This window comes from Drosophila teissieri, chromosome 2R (genome assembly GCF_016746235.2).
Source record: "Drosophila teissieri strain GT53w chromosome 2R, Prin_Dtei_1.1, whole genome shotgun sequence".
Taxonomy (NCBI): Eukaryota; Metazoa; Arthropoda; class Insecta; order Diptera; family Drosophilidae; genus Drosophila; species Drosophila teissieri.
In genome coordinates this window covers 19,960,209-19,980,653 of record NC_053030.1, presented here as the reverse complement: position 1 = coordinate 19,980,653, position 20,445 = coordinate 19,960,209, and the positions used below count along the sequence as shown (strand labels likewise).

Here is a 20,445-nt window from a genome sequence, read left to right as displayed (position 1 = left end):
TAAAGTTGTGATAGTAGTGGATTTTGCAAGTGAGCCCACATCCAACTAACGATATATTGAATTTTTTTTGTTTTTCAAAAGTTACTCCACTTTGTTGGACTTTAAATTAAATAACTGACTCATATATGCATGCGGAAAACTTACACAAGCGTAGTGTGATTATCTGTGGAAAGGTTCATGGTGAGTTCGTCCTTGATTTTCCGCAATCGCTCTGCCGCCTCCACATCCCCCTTGCTGCACTGGGCGGCGCGTTCTCGGAAAACTGCCAGGATTTTCTCACTGGTGAGAGCTAAAAACGTATATTTAGAATATGACAATTTAAAATAAATAATAAATAACTTACCCATAGCCTGGGCGACTTCCCTTTCGATCTGCGAGCGTCGAAGCTGCTGAACGCGTTGCACAAACTCAGGCGATCGTCCTGATGCAGCAGATCCTTGAACCAGTGATTGAAAGGCTTGTTCCAAAAAGCTCTGCATTCGCTGTGATTCAGACAGCCAGGCATCCGCGGCCATCAGCCTGCAAAAAAACAAATAAAAAGGGTTTTCAATAACTGGCGGACAAGTTGCAGATGTCGAGGCAAGTGCTGGCATTTCCATATTTACCCTGCCCCATTCCTATTCCGCCCATTCAAATATTTGCCAAAGTTCAGCTCCAATTGAGTGGCCAAACAATGCGAATGTGGCACATGGATAATTTCAGCCAAACATGGCACAATGGAACGGAAACGGAACTTTGACAAATATTGGCCAACTTTGTTCATAACTATTTCGATTGCAGTTTGAGTTGCAAGCGAAAACAAAAACAACCTTCAATGCACGACACGTGTGTAACCGATCAATAAACAACATCTGGCTTGCTTCTCTTCATGAATTGAAAATTGGTTTATAAGTGGTTTATGCCGTGTTGCTGGACTCATTAACTTACCGATAATCCTGCTTGAGTTGCCGTTGCGACTGCGACGCATCCTTTTCGTACCACTTCACCAGTAGTGTCTCATGGTCGGCCGAGGTCTGCTGATCGGCCAGGACAGCGGAGAAGATGTCCTCGTCCATTTTGGTGGGCAGCAGCTGACGACCGATGCCATCGCCCACGAGCACCATGAAGAAGACGCTCTTCGTGTGGGCGTGGCAGGTGTCGATCTCGTGCAGATAGTCGTGGATCAAGTAGGGATCCCGCTCCAGCTGGTGCACGTCCAGGTCGCCAGTGCCGAAGTGCATGTCCACGAATTCCAGCTGTGCAACAATGCAATCAAATTGTAGTTCATACAAGTTATAAATCAAATAATGTGGTTTATATGGAAGAAGTTGTTCTAGTAATTGATAAGTCATAGCTACCTCGATTTGTCGGTCATCGTAGAGGGACTGCAGCTCGGGACCGACCAGCTCGAGGAGCATGCGGCGCTCCTGGTTGAACTCCTGCTTCTGGCTGGCCACGTAGATCTTGATGAGCAGCGGCTTGGGCAGGCGGGTGTGGGCGCTGGTCACGCCCCTCAGTGCATTCAGCACACTCTCGTCGATGGGCGCGGCCATTTCCTAGCTGCGAGCTGTGAGCTGCCTAGTTTTAGCCTAGTTTATTTATTTGTTTTTTATTTGTCGGTGATTGAGTGGATGTGTGGTGTGTTAGCGTCTCGCCTCGCCTTTGCCAGCTTATTTAAGTTGGCCGAAATCAAGTGGCATCGTCGTCCTCGTCGCGGTTTTACCAGAGTCAGCTTCGAGCAGCCCGCAGCTTTGGCACATGTTCAATGCGAGCGGCAAATAAAATTGCTTCTGTATCTGTATCTGAATCAGTATCTGAATCTATATCTACAGGCGCGCTCGTTGCCACCGCACGATGTCTGGGCATAGCGGGCCAAAAAGTTTATCCCTCTCGATTCAGCTGCAAATACAAATTGAAAAGAGCAAAAATTGTATTTATGGCAAAGTTTTTGCATAACCCGAAACGCAATAAAAAGCGTAAAATGGAAAAAACGAAGCCATGCGAGACAAGAAAAGTTTCATCCCATGATCAAGCGAGGGATAAGTCCATACACACTATACACTTGTGGCCCAAAAAAAAAAAAAAATGAAGGGGAGAGCACAAGTTGGACAAGTCAGCAAGTGTTAGCATTTGACTCAGTTGTTGATTGAAACATTTTGGCATTCTAAAAAAGGGGCGAAAATGTTGCCCTAAATTGTGTGTGAAAGAGTGAACATACTTAAGTTATTGCTTAGTAGTATGCAAAATATTTACTATCGAATTCATAAAGGAAATAGGAATGCTTAGGTTTATGAAATCCTTAAGTTATTCCTTTAAACGATTAAAAATAATTGAGCCTGCTCAATGCTGGCTTTAAGATAAACACGGACTTGAAAGCGGCTGGCAGGTGGGGAATGGGGCATGTTCTGTTGGCATCCTGCTGCCCTCGTCCTGCCACTAATGAAGACCCATTCCCCTCGTCCTATAAGAAGCTGTCTGCCGACCGCCAAACAAAATCGATTGCCATTAATTCCGCTTCAATGAGTTGGCTAAATTGCTCGTTAGGACAGCGGCGGAGGAGGACAGGACATGGCGTGGTCCTGCGTTTCCTGCGCTCCTCCCCGCCCTGCCCTGCCATTTTATATACCTCCATGGCGAGGTGCAAGTGCTTGGGGTGTCAGTTTCAATCAGCCTTCGCAGCACACACACTCACACACGTGTTTCGCCGTCTCAATCTGGCTTATCTGTTAAATATTTGATTCCCAGCGAATTAAGCTTAATGAGCGCCTTGCCCGCCCAACAGCCAAGTCAAAACGTTGCCAATGATGTGAAAATTATACGACCTGGCCAAGTGCAAGAACCATTTCAGCTGACCACCGACCAAAAGTGGTTAAGCCCGTGTAATGGCGATCAGATATTTGCCCAGAAAATGTTACTTTTTATCAGGACAATTACCAAACTGCCAGCTAAGCTAGCCATTAAAGGCGTTATGACCAACAACGTTAACTATCGGGACTTTTATGTCTTCACAGCTAGGTGGAAAACCCATTGAAAACAATATGCTTGACAGGCATTATTGTCAGCGGTGTATAAAGCCACGCCAAAGTTTTTACGACTCATAATTGGATATTTGATAGGGTATGCTGACCAAATTACTCATTTGCCAGTGAGTGGAAACAATGTGCTTTTAAAAACGTTGATAACAACGCAGGTAAAGTTTGCTTTGAAGCCATTAAAAGCAGTAAATGGAAGCAGCTTTAAGGGATTTCTAATAGTTACCTTCTATAGAACTTATACCATATATGAACACATAATAGCTAGTTCTCTGCATTCTTGGTTAACAGACAATTTACCTTGAATAGAAATGATCGTTATTGGCGATTAACCCCATTATTAGTCAATTTCCGACGATTTAGGCTGGCGTTTCGTCAAAACTGTCAAACAACAAAATTTCCAGGGGTTGTGGAACTAGTCCACGTTTATCGCTGGCTTGGGAGGTGGATATTAATGACTATAGGCAAACACAATTTATCCTTGTGCTGCCTGTGCTATTACTCCTCTACCTCGGCTGTTGTATCTTGGACAAGGTGGCCACTGTGGGTGTCAAATGGCCCCCCATTACTGGATGGGCAAAATGTATGGGTGGGCCAACGGGGTTCCATTGAATACGGAATGTCCGGAGCGTGCTGTCAATGCCATCGATATCCTGTTAAATATTAAGAAGCAAAAGGGACCTTTCAGCGCCTGCTAGCTGGCATTTGGAATAAAGAAGAAAGCTTGGTATTGCTGACATTGCAGTATGCACTCCTTCTGCATTCCCCATGCAATCGATAAAATGTTCAGAAAGAGATACTGAATTGTTAATAGCGCAGGTGAGGTTATTACTATTCAATTGAAATACGAACAAGGAAAGAATGTTGGGGATTACGGCTTTGCGCATAAATTATGTAATGCATTCCTTTATTGTTGAAGAAAATCCCACTTTAATGCTGTACTTGTAGTTTGTTTGCAATTCGAATCTACCATTTAAAATCACGTAAGTGGAAACATATGCCATTTACAATTCAATAAAGGCGTTATCCATCCAATCTCGACTGGATTTGACCATATTTGCTTGGCAACTTTATTAATGGATGCCAACCTCTGACCCCTGGCCATTTGCACAGCGGAATGAGTAGCTGGGACAGCGTCCGCAAACTAAAATGAAAATAAAATATTGGCACTGACGCGCTGGACATAAATAAGTAAATAAATGATAATAAGCGAGAGGCCGCAACAGGCAGGAGCAAAACGGAAGGAGCGGCAGGAATGGGGAAAATAGGAATGGGCATGGGAAATCCTGAATGGGCCTTGGGCAAAGTCAGCAAAATTCAGAAAAGTAACCAAACACGGAATGGGCTTACTCGGAACGTATGTTTCAGGCAGGAAGGGGGGCATTAATAATAAATCCAATGCAGTGTGTGTGTGAGTGTGTCTCAGCCCGCTTAGCTGCTCATTTTTTTGTATAAATATTTAAGAGAAGGGAAAATAACAACAGGCAAATATTCCGGGCATGCCAAAATTAGAACAGTCGCCATTCATTTGCAAATGCCAACGAGCCGAAAGTTTTCCCAGCCGTTATTACCTGCATTTGTATGCCAAGGAGAAGCTCAGCCGAAAAGTATGCCACAGAATTCGCTTCTCCTTTTCGCTTGTCTCGTGCAGCGGAAGTGGCGAGAAAGCGGAAGAAAGCGGGAGAAAGCGGAGGAAAGCAGGCAAGTATGCGTGCGTGTGTGTGTGTGTGCGGATATAGAGTGTGTTTCACTTGCTTTGTAAACAGCTGGGACTGGCAAGCTGCACAGTGGATGCAGAGCCCACGGTGCGTATGCGTATTATTTTGACATTAAGAAAGCCTAAAGTATAGTTAGAAAATCAAGAGGTAAGTCAGCTTCTGCTGCTGTGATTCCCTATCTAGATACACATTTAAGCTGTAAAATTATATTCTTAGCCATTTCGACCACGGTGCAATAGAAGTTCTCATTGAAATAAAAGTTTATGCTGCCATCAGGCGAGACGTGGGCTTTTGCCCCCTCATTGGTCCCTTTGATAAATACAAAATGAGCTGCCATTTGCCGAATGTTTCGCCAGCTCAGCCTCAGTCGCGGTACAATTGATTTGGTTCGCTTCTGTTTTTGCCCATTTTTTGTGTTTTTGGTCCGAGAAAATTGAGCAATTTTTGGGCCCTAACTGTTGTCCCCCCCAGTTGCCGTTGCCAATCGACACCAAATGGCCAACGCTCGTTTCTGGCCAGCTTCCCGTAATCAACTACGTGATCGAACGCATTTGGCAGTGAGCAAGCAATTTGCATGAATCGAGCTTTGGTTTATGAAGGCAATACGACTGCACATCCTGTACTTGGCTACTTGGTCAGGACCTCGCTGCCCACTGCGGTCTCATCCCAGCACTCGATGAAGTCAATTGTGTGGGGCTTTCCCACCACATTCGATGGCCCTTGACTCGAAACCCTTTTCAAAGCCGGCCACTTGATGAGCCAGAACCAATTGTGCTCCATTCGCCCGGGAGCTTTTAATTTTCAGCCATAGTCTTTGACAATTCTGTGCTCTGTTTACCTGAAGGTCATCGCCACAGTCGTCGCCCGCCCACCTGCGAAAATTCAAAAGCAGCTGCTGCCGGGCCCGCATTTTACTTATGCCGAGCAGGTAGCAAAGCGGCGCGGGGGGAGGGAAAAGTGAGGAAAGGGAGGAGAGGAGAAAAGAAATGCAAAAACAATTCCAAGTGTGTCTTTCATTCGGTGCCCACTTGTCGTCTCTTTTGCGCCTTTGTCTTTGGTTGCCAGCGTCCTCAGCCCTTTTACTTCTACTTCTTGGTGGTGGTAACAGGGATGACAGCTATATAGCTAACTCAGGAAGCAAGTGTGACTTTAAGTCGATAGCATGTGTCTAAGGATATACAACTATTTGATTTGAAGTATTTACAATAAACATTGAAGTCACTGAAAGTGTGGCAGAAGATCAAGAAGTCATTGTCTTTATATCTTACAAATATTTAGAGCTGGATATTGAAGTGACTCCAACCGATTTAAGCGCAATTTCATATCTCCTTGAACTTAAGATGTATCGCAATTGGTATTATGATACCTTTGTTACACAGTCGAGAAATATAGCGAGAATACAGCCTCATGAAATATGCAACAGTTTCTGGTTTTCCACGAAAAAGTAGCCAGATTTGTTGAGAGACTGGCAGCACCACCAGTCAGCAGCACCACCAGCACCACCAGCACCACCAGCACCACCAACCAGCATGACTGTCAAAAGTAAATAAGCTTGCACAGGCAGCTCACGCAATTCATGGCTGAATACATTGAGCGGGCGCAGGCAAATCTAGGGTAGCGAGTCGGCCTAAAACATGAAAAACTTATGGAAAGTGCGGCATAAATCAGAAGACATGTCGACGGCAGTTGCCGCCCCGCCCCCTTGGGTCTCCGCCCCCTTTGTCTGTCTGCAGGACTCGCGCTTAAACACACACACTCACTCACACACAGGACTGTGCGCATTTCCGGTCGCTTGGCAAATTCGATTTCATGGCATTGTCACGTAAAATGCCGCCCGAATTTCATGTCAATGAATTTCCTTTTTTATGTCTGTCTTTCTGTTCGACTGGTGTATTGGCCTGTCTGTGTGTGTGAGTGTTAACTTATTGTAGTCTTAACATTTTGCACAAATGGCTCTCTCTTGCTCCCCTTTCGATTTCAGCAAACTTTGTCCTGCCCGAGTCAACAATTTTGATTCTATTTACACATTGTTATTACGGCAAGAATTTCGCAAGGAGGTGAAAATCCTTGCCCGCCATTGCGTATTTAATTATTTAAGGATTTACTTTGAGGCCGTTCAAGCCTTTATGTAAGGCCCAGGGAATTCACAATGCGACTGATGGGAAACTCGGCAAGAGTGGCAGGTGTCAGGTGTCCCGAGTGCTTTGAAGAGGGCTCTGCAATACTCGTACTATTTGAGTGAATGGTTAAGCAATCTCATTCAGCCAAGTTAAATATTATTTTTCACAGAGTTAAAGTCTCGTTTTTGGTGCTTAGAAAACAAAGATAACTTGGCTGTGCATTGCTAAATGTTCAAGAAATGCACAAAAACATATATACACGTAAAAATCACATAAGCCTGTTTCCTGCTCTTTTGCGATATGAATTCAAAACAATGAACAATTCAAATGAAAAACAAACTAAATTTAAGCCATTTTCAAAGGCACAAAACTCTGAGGAATTCCTTAAGCCGCTTTAAACCAAGCTCTTTTATGAAGAAATCAGTAATTGCTATATTCAACCTAGCACACATGGTTTTTCTTTGCAAAGTCAACCACATAACTAATGCGGTTACTAGGAATTCGAGGCTAAAGTCCTTAAAATGGAACCAAAATGTCTAGCATTCAAAGTGGGAAATTGCTAGCATTTTTCCTGGTGTCTTTATTTTACGTAAACTTTCAGGGGGTTTTTGCCACTGAAATACAACGCGTAATTGTACAATAAGCAAATATGATAAGCAGCTTTCAAGTTAATGATGCGTGCCACGTTTATGCCGTGATGTGTATGCCCCCCCTGCCCCCCTGCCACCCATTTCAATTCCCCAGCGAGCACTCACCCACTTATCGCCAGAAATCACAAATCAGAAATCACAAATCATTTTCATTTGATGGCAATGTGTGCGTGTGCTCCAATTAGGCCACCAGCAGACAGAAAAGCCGGAAAAAGCAGCGCAGCACGAATGGATAATTCAAAATTATTGATTTGCCACGTTTTCATTTCAAATTACTGCCACTGACAAAATTTGAACACGAAAATGTAGGTACATCCAATTGCGGCTTTTTGAGTTGCAAAAACTTTACGCGCCACTCAATTATCCACTTTTGCGGTACAGTGAATATCGCGGTATTGAGACAACATTTTGCGCTTTTCATTAGCCAAATTAAGGCAGCGAAACTTTGTTGGCGCCAGGGAAATTTTAATTTCCATTTTCATTTAAGCTCGTTGTTTATTTTGTTAGCTGAAGGGAGTTTTGGTTTCGAAAAGGCAGCCGCATACTCGTCGCCATACTTGTCTTATTGCCCATAAAATGTACAAAAAAAAGTTTATGCCAAGAAAAAGTCAATTCTCGTGCCCTCAATTCTACACTCAAAGAATTGGAAAGTTGGGTAAAAAGTTGCTGCCCCTTTACCAAAGCAAACTGTTTATTATTTGGTAACAATATTTTCATTTATATGAACTTTTTATGACACAAAAATGGAAATGCACCTTAAAAAACAAATATATTTGAATGCACTCAAATTTATATTAAATGGAAAATCGTTGTTAAAAAAATTTATTTTTTTAAGAACAATCTGGTTGCTAAATAGGTCATGGACTTTTGAAAATGCAATTCGCAGAGTGATTGCGATGTTTTGTTGTCGACAGGTTGCGCTGCAAACAGATTTGCATGCATAGTACAGGAGTTGGCCTAAAAGACGAGCAAAACACGCCCATTCTGCGGTCTAAGGCCGCTCAGCAGCAAATTGGTTTTTCCGGAGGCTTTTCCCAAGGCTTTCCCGGCTCGTTTGGCTTCGTTGCGTTTCATTTCGTTGGCCCGGCCCTTTGGACGGCATTGTTGCAGCCATATACTCGTACTCGTACTCACAGAGTTGCTGTGGATGTGGCTGGTGCACGCCAAGTGCCAACATTCATTAAACGGCCATAAACAAGTGGTGCAGATTGCGTTCTGCAACAAGCGACCAGCAGCAACCACTAGCAACCACCAGCGACCAAAAGGCGACAGCGGTCCTGCAAATGGATGCCACGTCGAAAACGCATGCAACAGTCCTTGTTTATGGGCTGCATTTTCCATTTTCACACACTCAGTGCCGTCTCGGGCACGCAAAGTTTTCAGCAAAAGTATATTTATAATATTTTTCTCTTTTGACAGGGAAAAATTGTTCTACGTATGTAGCCTTGTAATTTAATAGTTGCTTAAAGAACTCGCAAATGGATTGCAAAATACCGCTGCAACAATTTGGAGAAGGATACAAATATGCATAAACCAAATATCAAATAACAAACTATAGGAATATGTGTAGAATATGTTATAACAACAATCACAATTTGTTGTTTAAGGAAATTGTAAACATAGGTCGTACAAATGTTTGACGGATTTCATACACATGTTTTGATTGGCTTGGCGATTTCCACACGCATAACTTATGGCAAAGCTATCTGACAACTGCCCTCTACTCGATCGGCAGAAAATAGTTTCAGACAGCGTGACTAAGCCTGATTGCAACTCCCAAACGGTTTTAACCAGCTATTCTAGCCAAGTTTTCCTTGGAATGGATTCAATGGGGTATGTGGGCCAGTTGGCGAAACGACTAATGCCTCGAAGACAACTTCTCATACTCTCATCTCTGGTTTTGTCGGCCTCCACGTTTCACTTCGTTCTGAGTTGGCGGACGCATCGGAAACTGGGGCACAGGAAAGCAGGCGGAAGCGGAAGTGACATACCAACGGGGGTGTCACTTTAAAGCCTTTTATAGAAGACATTTCAATGAAATGCATCTGGCAAATGCAAGTATTTCTTCCATAGATATATATTAATCTATATAAATATATTGTTGCGGCCTTAATGATTTAATGATTCAGATAGCTTGTCTGCATATGTTTAAATCGTTTCATGGATTGCATTATAATATCTTTTATTTAGTTAGGCAGCAGTGCCTTAGTTACTCGATGAGAATGAAAACTATTCTGTAGAGCATCGGCTATTCTATGTAAAGCGCTGGCTAGTTTGTTTATTTGATTTTTGTGTATCCATTTCCAGCTGTACCCAGCGGAGACCGGCGAAGCCGAGCGCATTTCATATTTAATTAAAATCGAGGCACCCGCAGACACCCGCAAAACAAACAGACACACATGCAAACGCAAACACACACGGTCGCTCATCCACGAGCACTTGGCCATAATACAACGACCATTTAAAAAGGGGGCGGTGGCGGTAGAGGTTGTGCAAGGGGGGCGGAGCGACGTCGTCTGGAAAATGGTAATAACACAAAACGCTGGGCAAATATTTAAAATCTTCCGAATGCCGCATTAATGAGCTTTTATTTTGACGGCGATAAGCACAACACACACTCACACTCACACACACACAAAGTTGGGAACAAATTATGGCTAATTCACGATTGCTTTATGCTAAACAGATGCGGTGGCAGAAAAAGAGTGGAATAAATTCACGATTTTGCAAGCGCAAAATCAAAACAGAGAAAAGGCGGCCCAGCCACGCCCACCGCATTCCGCCCACATGGCGCTGGCCGCCAGGCGGGCGAGGCAATTAAGGCGCGTGACGAAAACATTTCGCTGCCACGCCCATGAAAATTTCATCAATCAGCTGAGGATCCCCTTTTTTATGCAGAGAAAGAAATATTATTTTCAATTCACATTTTCACAATGCTTTAAATTGATTTATTCTATATTTGGATCTATATTTGGGCATAGTAACGAATTCTTCGCTTCATTGGTTTTATAAAGAATATTCAGAAAATTCAAAGTTTTGTGTTTGATTGACCTAAATTTAGAGTCAATTGCGCTTTCCGCTCAATTGAAACATTCATTTCAAATGCAATTAGAAAATATTTTCAATTAATTCCTTCTATCTGCTTTTATTTGGCATTTGTTAATATTTCTATTCCAGTCAACTAATTCTTTTTTTTCATAGAGGCAGCAGCTTTTCGCTGCCCTCCGCATATTTCGCTTTGTTTTCGTTGCCATAATTCATTTCTCGCTCCTCTGAAGGCCGTGAAAAGCGCGGGGAAAACCCTAGAAAAATGCGGCGAATGCGAAAAAAAAACATGGTGTAAAAGCCAGGATCAAGTGTGTGCATTTACAGGGTAGAAGGTGTATGTGTGTGTGGTGTGTGTGGTGTGTGTGTGTGGGTGCGTTGGTCGTGCTTATTAAGTGGTTCGAGTGCTGATTTATAGCACTTTACCCTCCAGTCATGACGGTTATCCTGTCAGCTTCAACCGAAGGACAGAAGGACAGGCCCCTCGTCCTTCGTTTCAGTGGACAGGGGCGCAGCCAGGACATTCGGTTAAAGTTTTAAGCGCTCACTTTGCATCCAAAGTGTGTTCGGCAGATAAATGTTCTACACGCGCGTTACTCATACGCCGCGTTGGCAAAGGTGAAGCCGCTGCAAAAACACACCGCACTTTACCTAATTGAAGCAGCCACACAAAAAATAACAAGGTCGCTGATTAATTTAGCTGGGGTTGGCATTTAATGTTTCAACTTGACGATAAAGTTACCACATTTCGTATAATTTAATTGGGCCAAACTTGACCCTTTGAAACTGGCATACAAAGGGATCAAAAGGTAGAGAAATTTATGTTTGAATTTTAAAAATGCTGTATTATGTATAAGTCATTTCATATTTCTTGCACCTTTAAAATTTTTAAAATTTATGTTTCAATTAATTTACTTTGCGCAGTCATTGACTTTACAAAATTTCCGAATATGATTAATTTTCTGGTAAAACCGAACTCATAAATAACTAATTTTCATTTGGCACACATGGCGTGGAATAGAGGATGTATTTTCCAGTTGAAATACTCTGACACAAGCTGAAGTACATATTGTTTCTAAATTATTGCTCATAATTCTCACGATTCCTTTCGAATTCGTTCTTGTCAGTTTATAACTCTATGTCTTTCTGTCTAGATCGTTTTCATTTTTGGCAAGTAGCGAAATGGACTTGAACTAGATTTTCTCGATTTCCATTTTCCACCCCCCCAAAAAAATGTTTACACTAGCACTCAGAATTTATTTCGCGGCCCATTCGCACAACAAAGAACGAAACGGATGCAATAAAAAAGGTGCCAAGTCTGGAACAAATTAATATATTTACGAACATATGGATTGCCTGGGCGGACGTATTAAACTGGCTGTAAAATTGACCTACGGGCATTACTCAAGTCTGGCGATTTGCTCTCGGATTTGGTTCGACCCACAAGAAGATTTTTCCGAACCGTGGAAATGGACATGGTTTCGGTGAAGTGCAAAGGCGACGGCACTCGCACATCAACTTTTTATAGTTTCAATAAATATAAAATTTGGGAGCCATTAAAAACGGGGCGAAACATGCAAAGGCATTCTGCATTTGTTTGTTGCCGTTCTTTTGCAATTCATTGTTTTTCTCCTCCATCGAGTTTTATGTGTTTCGAATAATGTGTGAGCGTGCAGGATTTCTGGGATGTGTGTACATACTCGTACACACACGATTTGCTGCAGCGAATATAAACAAAGTTTTAAATGTTTATATAGAGCTCAGAGAGACAGCATCGGCGAAAATCGAATTACGCATACGCCATGAATAAAATATATCATTTCGTAGATGCTGCTAATTCACTTTCTTGAGCTGGGAAAACACACTACCAGCTGAGCTCCTTGCTAAATCGATTATTAAAGTGTTATCACAATTATCCGCTTATGTTGGAAAACTCCTTTCGCCTTTGGTCCGCAAAAAGTTTGTCTCTGTTTTGCTGGCTCCTTGATTTTGACATTTTGCTGCCAATTTGCTGTATTTGCGCTATTACTTCACTGGAACTAATTCACTGGTAAGCAAAAATGAAAGAAAAACGATTTCGAGATACTTTAGTTAGTAGATAGCCAAAGGAGAAGTACTTTAATGTTGTGTTAAATTTGGTGAATCTGTACTACAAAGTTGTGTCTGTGGCTTAATTTATATTAGGTACGGTATCCTGCCTAATTTCACTCCTAAATGAAATGGCGATTAATTACTTGCCAATTTACCCTCATCAACTTTTTGCCCGGACTTTCCTTTAATTAGAAAGCAGCGAACGCTCTGCAGGATGCCAAAAAGCCCTATCTTATTGGACATATCATTTAATAAGCACATATGGCGTTTGTGATGGCTTCGCTGAATTATCAGACATTAAACTCTTTATGTAAATGCCAAATAATGAACTTGGCGAATCGTTAAGAGTTGTACATGCCCATACACATGAATGCTTATGTACGCCTGAGTTTGGGTAATTTTTTAATAAGTATTCAACGCTTCTTCGGGCCAATTTTCCGGGAAAATACCTGAGAGTGTGTGTGTGTGCGTGCGTCGTAAACATTTTTATTGGCCATTTTCGACATGAGAGGCAATGAAAGGATATGCCAAGCCAGGTCGGAAAATGCTTTATGATGGCAGAAAGACGAGGCAAAGACGGAGACGCAGGCAGAAAAGTAAAAGAAGAAAAAAATAAAAACAAAAAGGGAAAAAACGAAACATTTTCATTTCCATTTTCGGTTGTGCTGTCGGTTTTGTTGTTTGTCATGGGCCATTCAATTATCTTAATATTACGCATACGCCGCATGGGCTGCCAGACCAAACTGTTTGGGGTTGGGGATTGGGGATTGGTTGCCCGAGAAGGGAGGAAACTAATTACCGTCGGCCAAATAAACAGGACTCTCGAGAATTTCGGCCTGAGTGCGTTTATTGATATCGAATTGCGGCTTAAATGCGAGTGGAATTGCGGCCGACTCGCGGTTCTTACCTTCTGCCGAATTTGAACGCAAAGTCCGGCTATCCGTTTTATTCCATCATTGTTTCTCTCCACTGATTTATGCACAAATTATTTTCACTTTTTCACTGTGCACTTCCGCCTTCCGCTTGACGTGCTATAAATTCGATAAACAGAAACGGTATCGTTGTGGTCTTTGACTTTGATGCTGGCCTTAGTTGGGCAGAGCATTTACATTTTATGCATATTTTAATTGTTTTCAGATACGAAAACGCTGAAGCGCCCACGGAATCCGCACAGGCGGAAGCCAACTATGAACAATGAACAGGTCCTGGGGGTCTCGAGATCCCCAGCTGTGGTCATTGCACTTGGCACAATTTCTTTTCCTCGTTTTGGTCCTCGTTTTGTCTTCATTTAATTGAAAATTAGAACGAAGTTTGCGCTGTCCCAGACAGGATTTGCATTCACCCCAAACCCCAGTCGCCAGTCGGTAGTCGCCAGTCGCTTTGTTTGTTAAACTTCAATTAGGCAAGTTTTTCCAATTAAAATTTGCGCGCTGCAATTTTAAGGGTTCTTTGCTGACCGTTCTAACTTTCCGAGTGGTTGGTTTAATTGGTTTTTCTTTTTCATTTTCTGTAGCCCCTTTTATCGGGCTGCATTGTTCCCATATCAATCTCAGTCAACCAAACCCAACCAGAACCCCGTCGGAGACATTGATAAATGCAAAAGGGTTGCAGAACCGGGAAATGGGTCGGAAATCGCATTGCCATTTAGACAACACATTTAATTGGGGGAATGCTGCACCTTTCATGGCCAAAAGAGGGTTAAATCTTAACTTCAATCTCAAATTTAGTTCGCTAAGCTGGAATTATTAGCAAGATCAGTTGTGTATCCTGAGATACACTCCATTTAAAGATAGTTACGCAGGTCGGGAATGCAATGCCGTTTAGGCAACGTCTATTATCAAAGGAATGTCGCACCTGCTGCGGGGGGAGCCTCGGGGGGAGTGGGGGAAACTGGATATAAATATAAACAACTACCCCGTGCCGTTCTAATACCAAGGCCCAAACTCCGGTGTCTGTGTGCGTGTGTGTATCTGTGTGTGTGTGTGTGCTGGGTATTTCACTTATTTACACTTCACTTCGGCTGCTGATTTTGATTCTGCCGCCGCTGCTCACTTGTTCGCGCGCCCGTTTTCAAAGTTTTCCCCAGCTTTTCCTTATTTATTCATTTTTTTTTGTGTTTGCCCAATGTATTTGTTTGGGTGCCAGGTCCACTTTTCCGCTGCGAGCACCAAACGCTTTCAACTTCGACGAGCAACTGAGCGGCGGAGCAGCTCGGAAAAGCCGAAAGCTTTCGGCCCAGAAACACCGTGGAAATGGCACACAGAGCGTGAGAGCGAGTGAGCAAGGAGCCCAAGCTCATGGGGCTGTTGCTGCATTGTTTTCCTCGAAATCAGGCCGAAATCAGCGGAAAGGGAGTGGGCCGAAACACTTGTGGCTCAAAGCAGCCTTCCATGTTGCCGGCTGTTTGGCAACACGACTGAATGTTGCCCCAGCCATTAATCGTGTTGCCTGGTTGCGAAAGATGAGTGCACTTTTCCACACACTCGCGCACACCTCAAAATGCCGGCACTTTTCGGCCAATTAATATCGAGCGATATAAACTGTATACACTTTTTGGCCTTAGGCCATCTGCTTCTGGCCAAAAGTGGCGGCCAGATAAGATAAACAATAAATACACTCCCACAAGGCATGCTGCTACCCGGTGTTGTCATTGCCACACAAACTGCTCCATGGGTTTTGTTTAGTGCGGCACCAATTCGCATTCGCATTCGGATTCAGATCCACATCCAGATTCGGATGCCAGTGCCCAATCTGCTCGACAACTGTTCGCATTTTCGAATTCTCGCTGCCCAGGCACAAATCGCCGGAGCCGTCGAGTGCGGTGAGCTTTTGGAGCCTGCGGCTCGGGTTCCACTTCCCATCCGTTTCACTGGGTGGCCCAAGAACCCCACGTCCCCCGCCATCGTCTTGAGCCTCTTTGGCGCCCGACGAGGTGACAATTCCATTTAAGAATTGCGGGCATAGCTTTGTTATTGCCCATGACCATTCTGGCCAACCATTCCGACTAACAATGGAATAGTTATCTCTTCGTTACTGCCTCCGACTGTTTAGCGTTGTGGAATAAGTTTATACTTAACTGATGGTATTTCTTTTAGAATGGATCGTGGCTACAGAATGGATTGATATCAGCTTGAAGTAGATGGCAATACTGCTAAATATATTCGATTGGTTTTCCTTCTTTTTGGAGAGTATCTTGCGTTCATCTACTTCCTATTTTACTAGCAATGCTAGACATAAAATTCGTATTATTTCTTGTTCTATTAAGTATATTGGGTGATTCGAATAAAGCAGCCTAAGTGCTCGCCATAGACCGCTTGGATTTATGGGTCGTCAAAGGATACACTCCACTAAACAGCTCCAACTGTAATCACATAGTTCTGGTAACGAATTGCCTTTTTCACGCGTTTATATAGACATTTACATAAAGGACTTTATTATCGCGCCTGCAGAGCAGCAGCAGCAGCAGAAACAGAAACAGAAGCTGCGCAGTCGAAGGGCAATGAACTTTTGTTCATTCGCAGGACACCTTAAAGCATCAGGAGCTCTGGAGCTCTGGAGCTGTGGAGCTCAGTAGCTCAGGTGTCGGGTGTACCGTCTGCTGCAAATTAAGTGCGATTAGTCAGCCAACGGGTTGTCACGAATGCCCCGGGGGCATTAGCATAAGCAGGATGGTCCCCGTTGGGTGCGTTGGGTGCGTCCGTTGAAATGGCTGCTCTCTGGTCCCTGGACAAAATCAATTTCTGTTGTTAATAAGCCTGCACCCCGCTGCGGATCAAGCTGCGTGCTCTTTTCACGAGCAGCCGCCGGGATGCGGAGTCCTCGCCACCGTGGGATGTAATTAAATGGATGTGTTTGGAGCTCCTGCGGCGCATTGTGTTGCGAGTTGCTGTTGCTGTTGCTGCTGGTGCTGCTGCTGCTCCAGCTGCTCCTGCGATCCTTGGGCTAATGCACTGGGCTGCCCGCTGATGTTGCATAAATTAATTGATTTATCAAGTGCACGCCGGGCTACATCTTAATTAGCATTTTCCGTCTGTGGTGGCCCACAACGCGTATACGCAATTAGTACATATTTGCCTCGTTAATTGCCGGCCATGTACATGGCATTAGATAACATGCCACACGTGGCCCGGCAGCCTTTGGAGGATTTATGGCCAAAGGGTCTTGGCCAGGCGACGCTGCTGGCCAAGGCGGCAAACACCTCCATCTGGTTAACGACCCATAAATCTAAAGACTCTCGCCACGGCACATAAATATCCCCAATTCAGCGTAATAAAATAAAATATCCAGATAATACGTTGCCAGAAATGAGGAAAAATCAATTTTTCCTAATGTTCCAAATGTATATTTGAACATTTAGTTTTTGCAAGCCTGCACCAGTATCCAGAAACATTTATTTTAGCCAAACTACATTTTTGGCCAAAGTGCAAACTGGTTAGCTGACTGTCAGACTACCAACCAAACTCCAGTTTTGCGGCTGCCAATTGAAATGCTTTTCGCATTGGGAAGTGCTAATGGGATTAAGCAGATCCTAAAATGGCTAAGAGGATGATGAGCTCGGATGCTGAATTCAGTTGAAGCGGCGGGATGTTGTGATTAAGTGAAAATAACTAGGTATTATTTAAGCTCGTTTATTTAATGGCATTAAATGGGGCACTGGGATTTCAAATTCATGTTTTTAAATTTAAACTAAAAGTGTCCCCCGTTCAGCTTATGACATTCATAGTGATAGCCAATCTGTGTGTCGCATGGGAATACATATTTTTGGACCGCATCTGTTGATAGAACGTTTTTCCTGCACGCACATCTGTGTGTACGGCCATAAAACAGTGATACAGCATCTCTGCCTGTCACTCTGTTGATGCATTGAATGGCCAAAAGGCTTAGAAAAAGTGATGAAACGGGCGCCGAATACATGGCCAAAAAAGAGAAAAAAAAACATGGTCTCTGGCCGCCTGCCACCTGTTTGGCTTACAGCGCTAATCCATCAATGGCAACAAGGCAGAAAGTGCCAACAGCAGCTTCGAGTGCTTGAGCCCAAAGTAAACAGTGGCGCAAAAAATCAACCCAATAAAATTGCCAATGCTTTTGTTTAGAAAAGCCAGAACAACGAGCCACCGGCTCCATTAAAATACATATTCGAAAAGCCCTAAAAATCCATTCATTCAGGTGGGTCGTAAAAGCGCGAATGGCCGCAATGCCCCAACCACCACCCACTCACACACCACCCACTCACCCATACACACCTACAACACACACACACATACATATGTACATACATGTATGACCATGGGAAATGGCCCTCCATCATTCATCGATTGGGGATGTAGATTTGCCGCACTCTGTAATATCCTGCAATCGAAGTTGGTTTTTCTTTTATTCAACATCCATGCCATTGCGTGCGCTGTACTTCCCCCATGTGCTACGTTTTATTTATGCTCGTATTCTTACAGTTCAATAAAGTTCAATAAATTCAGCGACTAGCAAGTGGATTTCCCTGATAAGCACAGACGGATCAAACAAATTAAAGTCCTTAGCCTGCCTGCCAGGCATCCTGTCGCATCCGAGAGATGCAAAAACAGATGCTTTCGACTGGCTTACGGGTTTTGAGTTCTGCGTCCTGCGTCCTGAGTCCTGAGCTCGGAGTCCTGAATCCGACAGTTTCAACAGGCAGAAGGTCAAAGGAGCAGGACGACGGGCATTGATGGACGAGGGGGTCGGGATCGAAAACATATCTCAAGGTCATCGAAGCCCCACATGTAATCGCCTTTCCGAGGATGTAAAATGTTGAAAGCTTTCCGAATTCAAACCTCATTTAAACGTCATATTTCTCGATTTTTATGTAATGTCAGTTGGGCTTTAAAAAGGTTCAAAAGTAAGACAAGCCCAATAATATTTAGGCATTTAAATTCAGTCATGTATGTATATATTTGAAGAGAACATTAGGTAATAAAACAATAATTGACAATATGTACTTTATGTCAATTATTGTTATTACATACATTATTGTCAATTATTGCTAATTACTTAATGTTCAGTTTTGTTACTCCATTTACACCTAAGTTAAGTTATGTAATACAAATACCATACCACTTTTCGACAGAAAGATTTAAATATTAATACATTACGAATAATATGAAGAAATATTTATGAATTCATAATGTCCATTTTACCGTTCACATCAATAATTGTTGCGCATAAATTTGTTGTGCCAAATTCTTTTTAAATCACTGAGACAATTTGTATTCCGATGAATGCGTCACTTAATTTGCAGGGACAGCGAAGGACCTCTGCTCGTCCTTCCTTTTATTCAGCCAGATAACCATTGTCATCGACAGCCATCGATTTTTTTTTTTTGTAGAGGGCTGCCCTTCATTTGACTTGTCTGCCGTTCCGGATTCATATCTATATCTAAATAATGGGATGTCACTTTTAATTTGAGCGACGATTAATATGCCTAGTCAGTGAACTGCCCCCAGTCGCTGAATATCCTCCGTTCGCAGTTCCAATAAAAAGCAGAATGAAAGAAGAGACTAAGGCTGCAGGATTCAAGGCATTTCGACATCTTCATTGTGCTTATCTGATTCGGTGGAGAAACACACACTCTTGTGTATTTAAGGATAGCAGGGATACTGCCAGTCGTTCATTGTTTGTTTTAGAGGGACAATTAGCCGAGTAGTCCCCACAATTTAATTGTTATAAATGCCAAGGCTGAATGTGAATTAAGTAATATTTATGGGTGGCAGTGAAAGGATATCGGGACACCAGGACAACAACCCGTCCCGCGCGTCAAAGGATCATTAATTACACTGGATTTTGCACTCGAACAGCTGACTCAGTGGCACCACGTGGGCGTGGGCGTTGCTCTCTAGTTCGTCGCCACATCCGAGTCCTGGCTATCCTATTACCATTAATCTCATGCACGGAGCAGTGAAAGAGCATCTGCTGGATAGTCCTGGTTGTGATTTCAATTAAGCACCCAGAAACGGGGCGAAAAAAACCAAGTTATGAAGATAAATGTCACTCGTCAAGTGGCAATCAATTAGTTAATGCTTTCAGGACCCACGGGACATATACACGTACATATCCTTGTACATAGTTTGGCCCCATCGCCTGAAGGCAGTCGAAGAACTTCAGAGGCTCTGCGTTCGCCTGAGTTCGTGTTTGTCACAGAAATTATTCAATTACCAAATTAAATTTAATGCCTTGTACTCGAAGCAGGTCGAAGGACGCAGCCAGCTTGCTTTTGATCCCACTAAAAGCTTTAATAACTGCAAATTGCTTTCACAAATTTGTCTTCGAACGGGAAAAGCTGAAAAACGATTGGGGGGCGGTGTGGTGTGGGCTTGGGGCTTAGATGGGCGGAAAATGGGAAAAGGGGGACCGCATCCCCCGGTGTTGCCCGTGACCAAATATTTAAAGGCATTCGACGTGAGCGGCACTTTCAGTTCGGAGTTCGCAGCTCGAGTTCGATGGGGCAAGAGGCCAAAACGAACCATTATCGACGTTTTTGCCCCCCTGCATTCCACATTAATGTCTCTATCTACCTGATGCCGGGCATCAGAAATCCAATTATATTCACTTTACGTACAAAAAGCTCCTGCAGCCGGGCAAAGTGAATCCCTGAATGGGGAAAACCCTCTGGCCCTAACCATTAACTAATTCCAAAATCCGCTTAAAAATTTAATTTTGTTCACCTCGTAGAAGGGCTGCCGGGGGGGACAACGAATCGGCTTACTTAGTCACCTATTCAATGCGTGACATAAACTCCATTGGACCAAAAAAGATGCTCATTCGATCGAAGGTTAAAGGG

General features: G+C 43.3%; 1 protein-coding gene across 5 annotated transcripts in view; it reads right to left on the bottom strand.

Moving 5' to 3' along the window:
• Positions 1-14,814, bottom strand: part of LOC122613504 (NACHT domain- and WD repeat-containing protein 1) — a 33,570-nt gene extending 18,756 nt beyond the window's left edge. For 4 of the 5 annotated variants that reach the window (XR_006325692.1, XM_043787710.1, XM_043787709.1 and 1 more), the window contains exons 1-6: positions 14,644-14,806; positions 13,543-13,666; positions 1,338-1,878; positions 928-1,235; positions 344-519; positions 145-289 (exon numbers count right to left, since the gene is read on the bottom strand). Coding sequence is in view for 4 of the 5 variants with exons in the window: in XM_043787710.1 (XP_043643645.1) it covers positions 145-289; positions 344-519; positions 928-1,235; positions 1,338-1,532 (824 nt within the window). In the remaining variant the exon portion in view is untranslated. Of the gene's footprint in view, positions 1-144; positions 290-343; positions 520-927; positions 1,236-1,337; positions 1,879-13,542; positions 13,667-14,643 lie in introns of all 5 variants that reach the window. The other variant, XM_043787708.1, reaches the window with a different exon arrangement.
• Between the last annotated feature and the right edge of the window lie 5,631 nt (positions 14,815-20,445).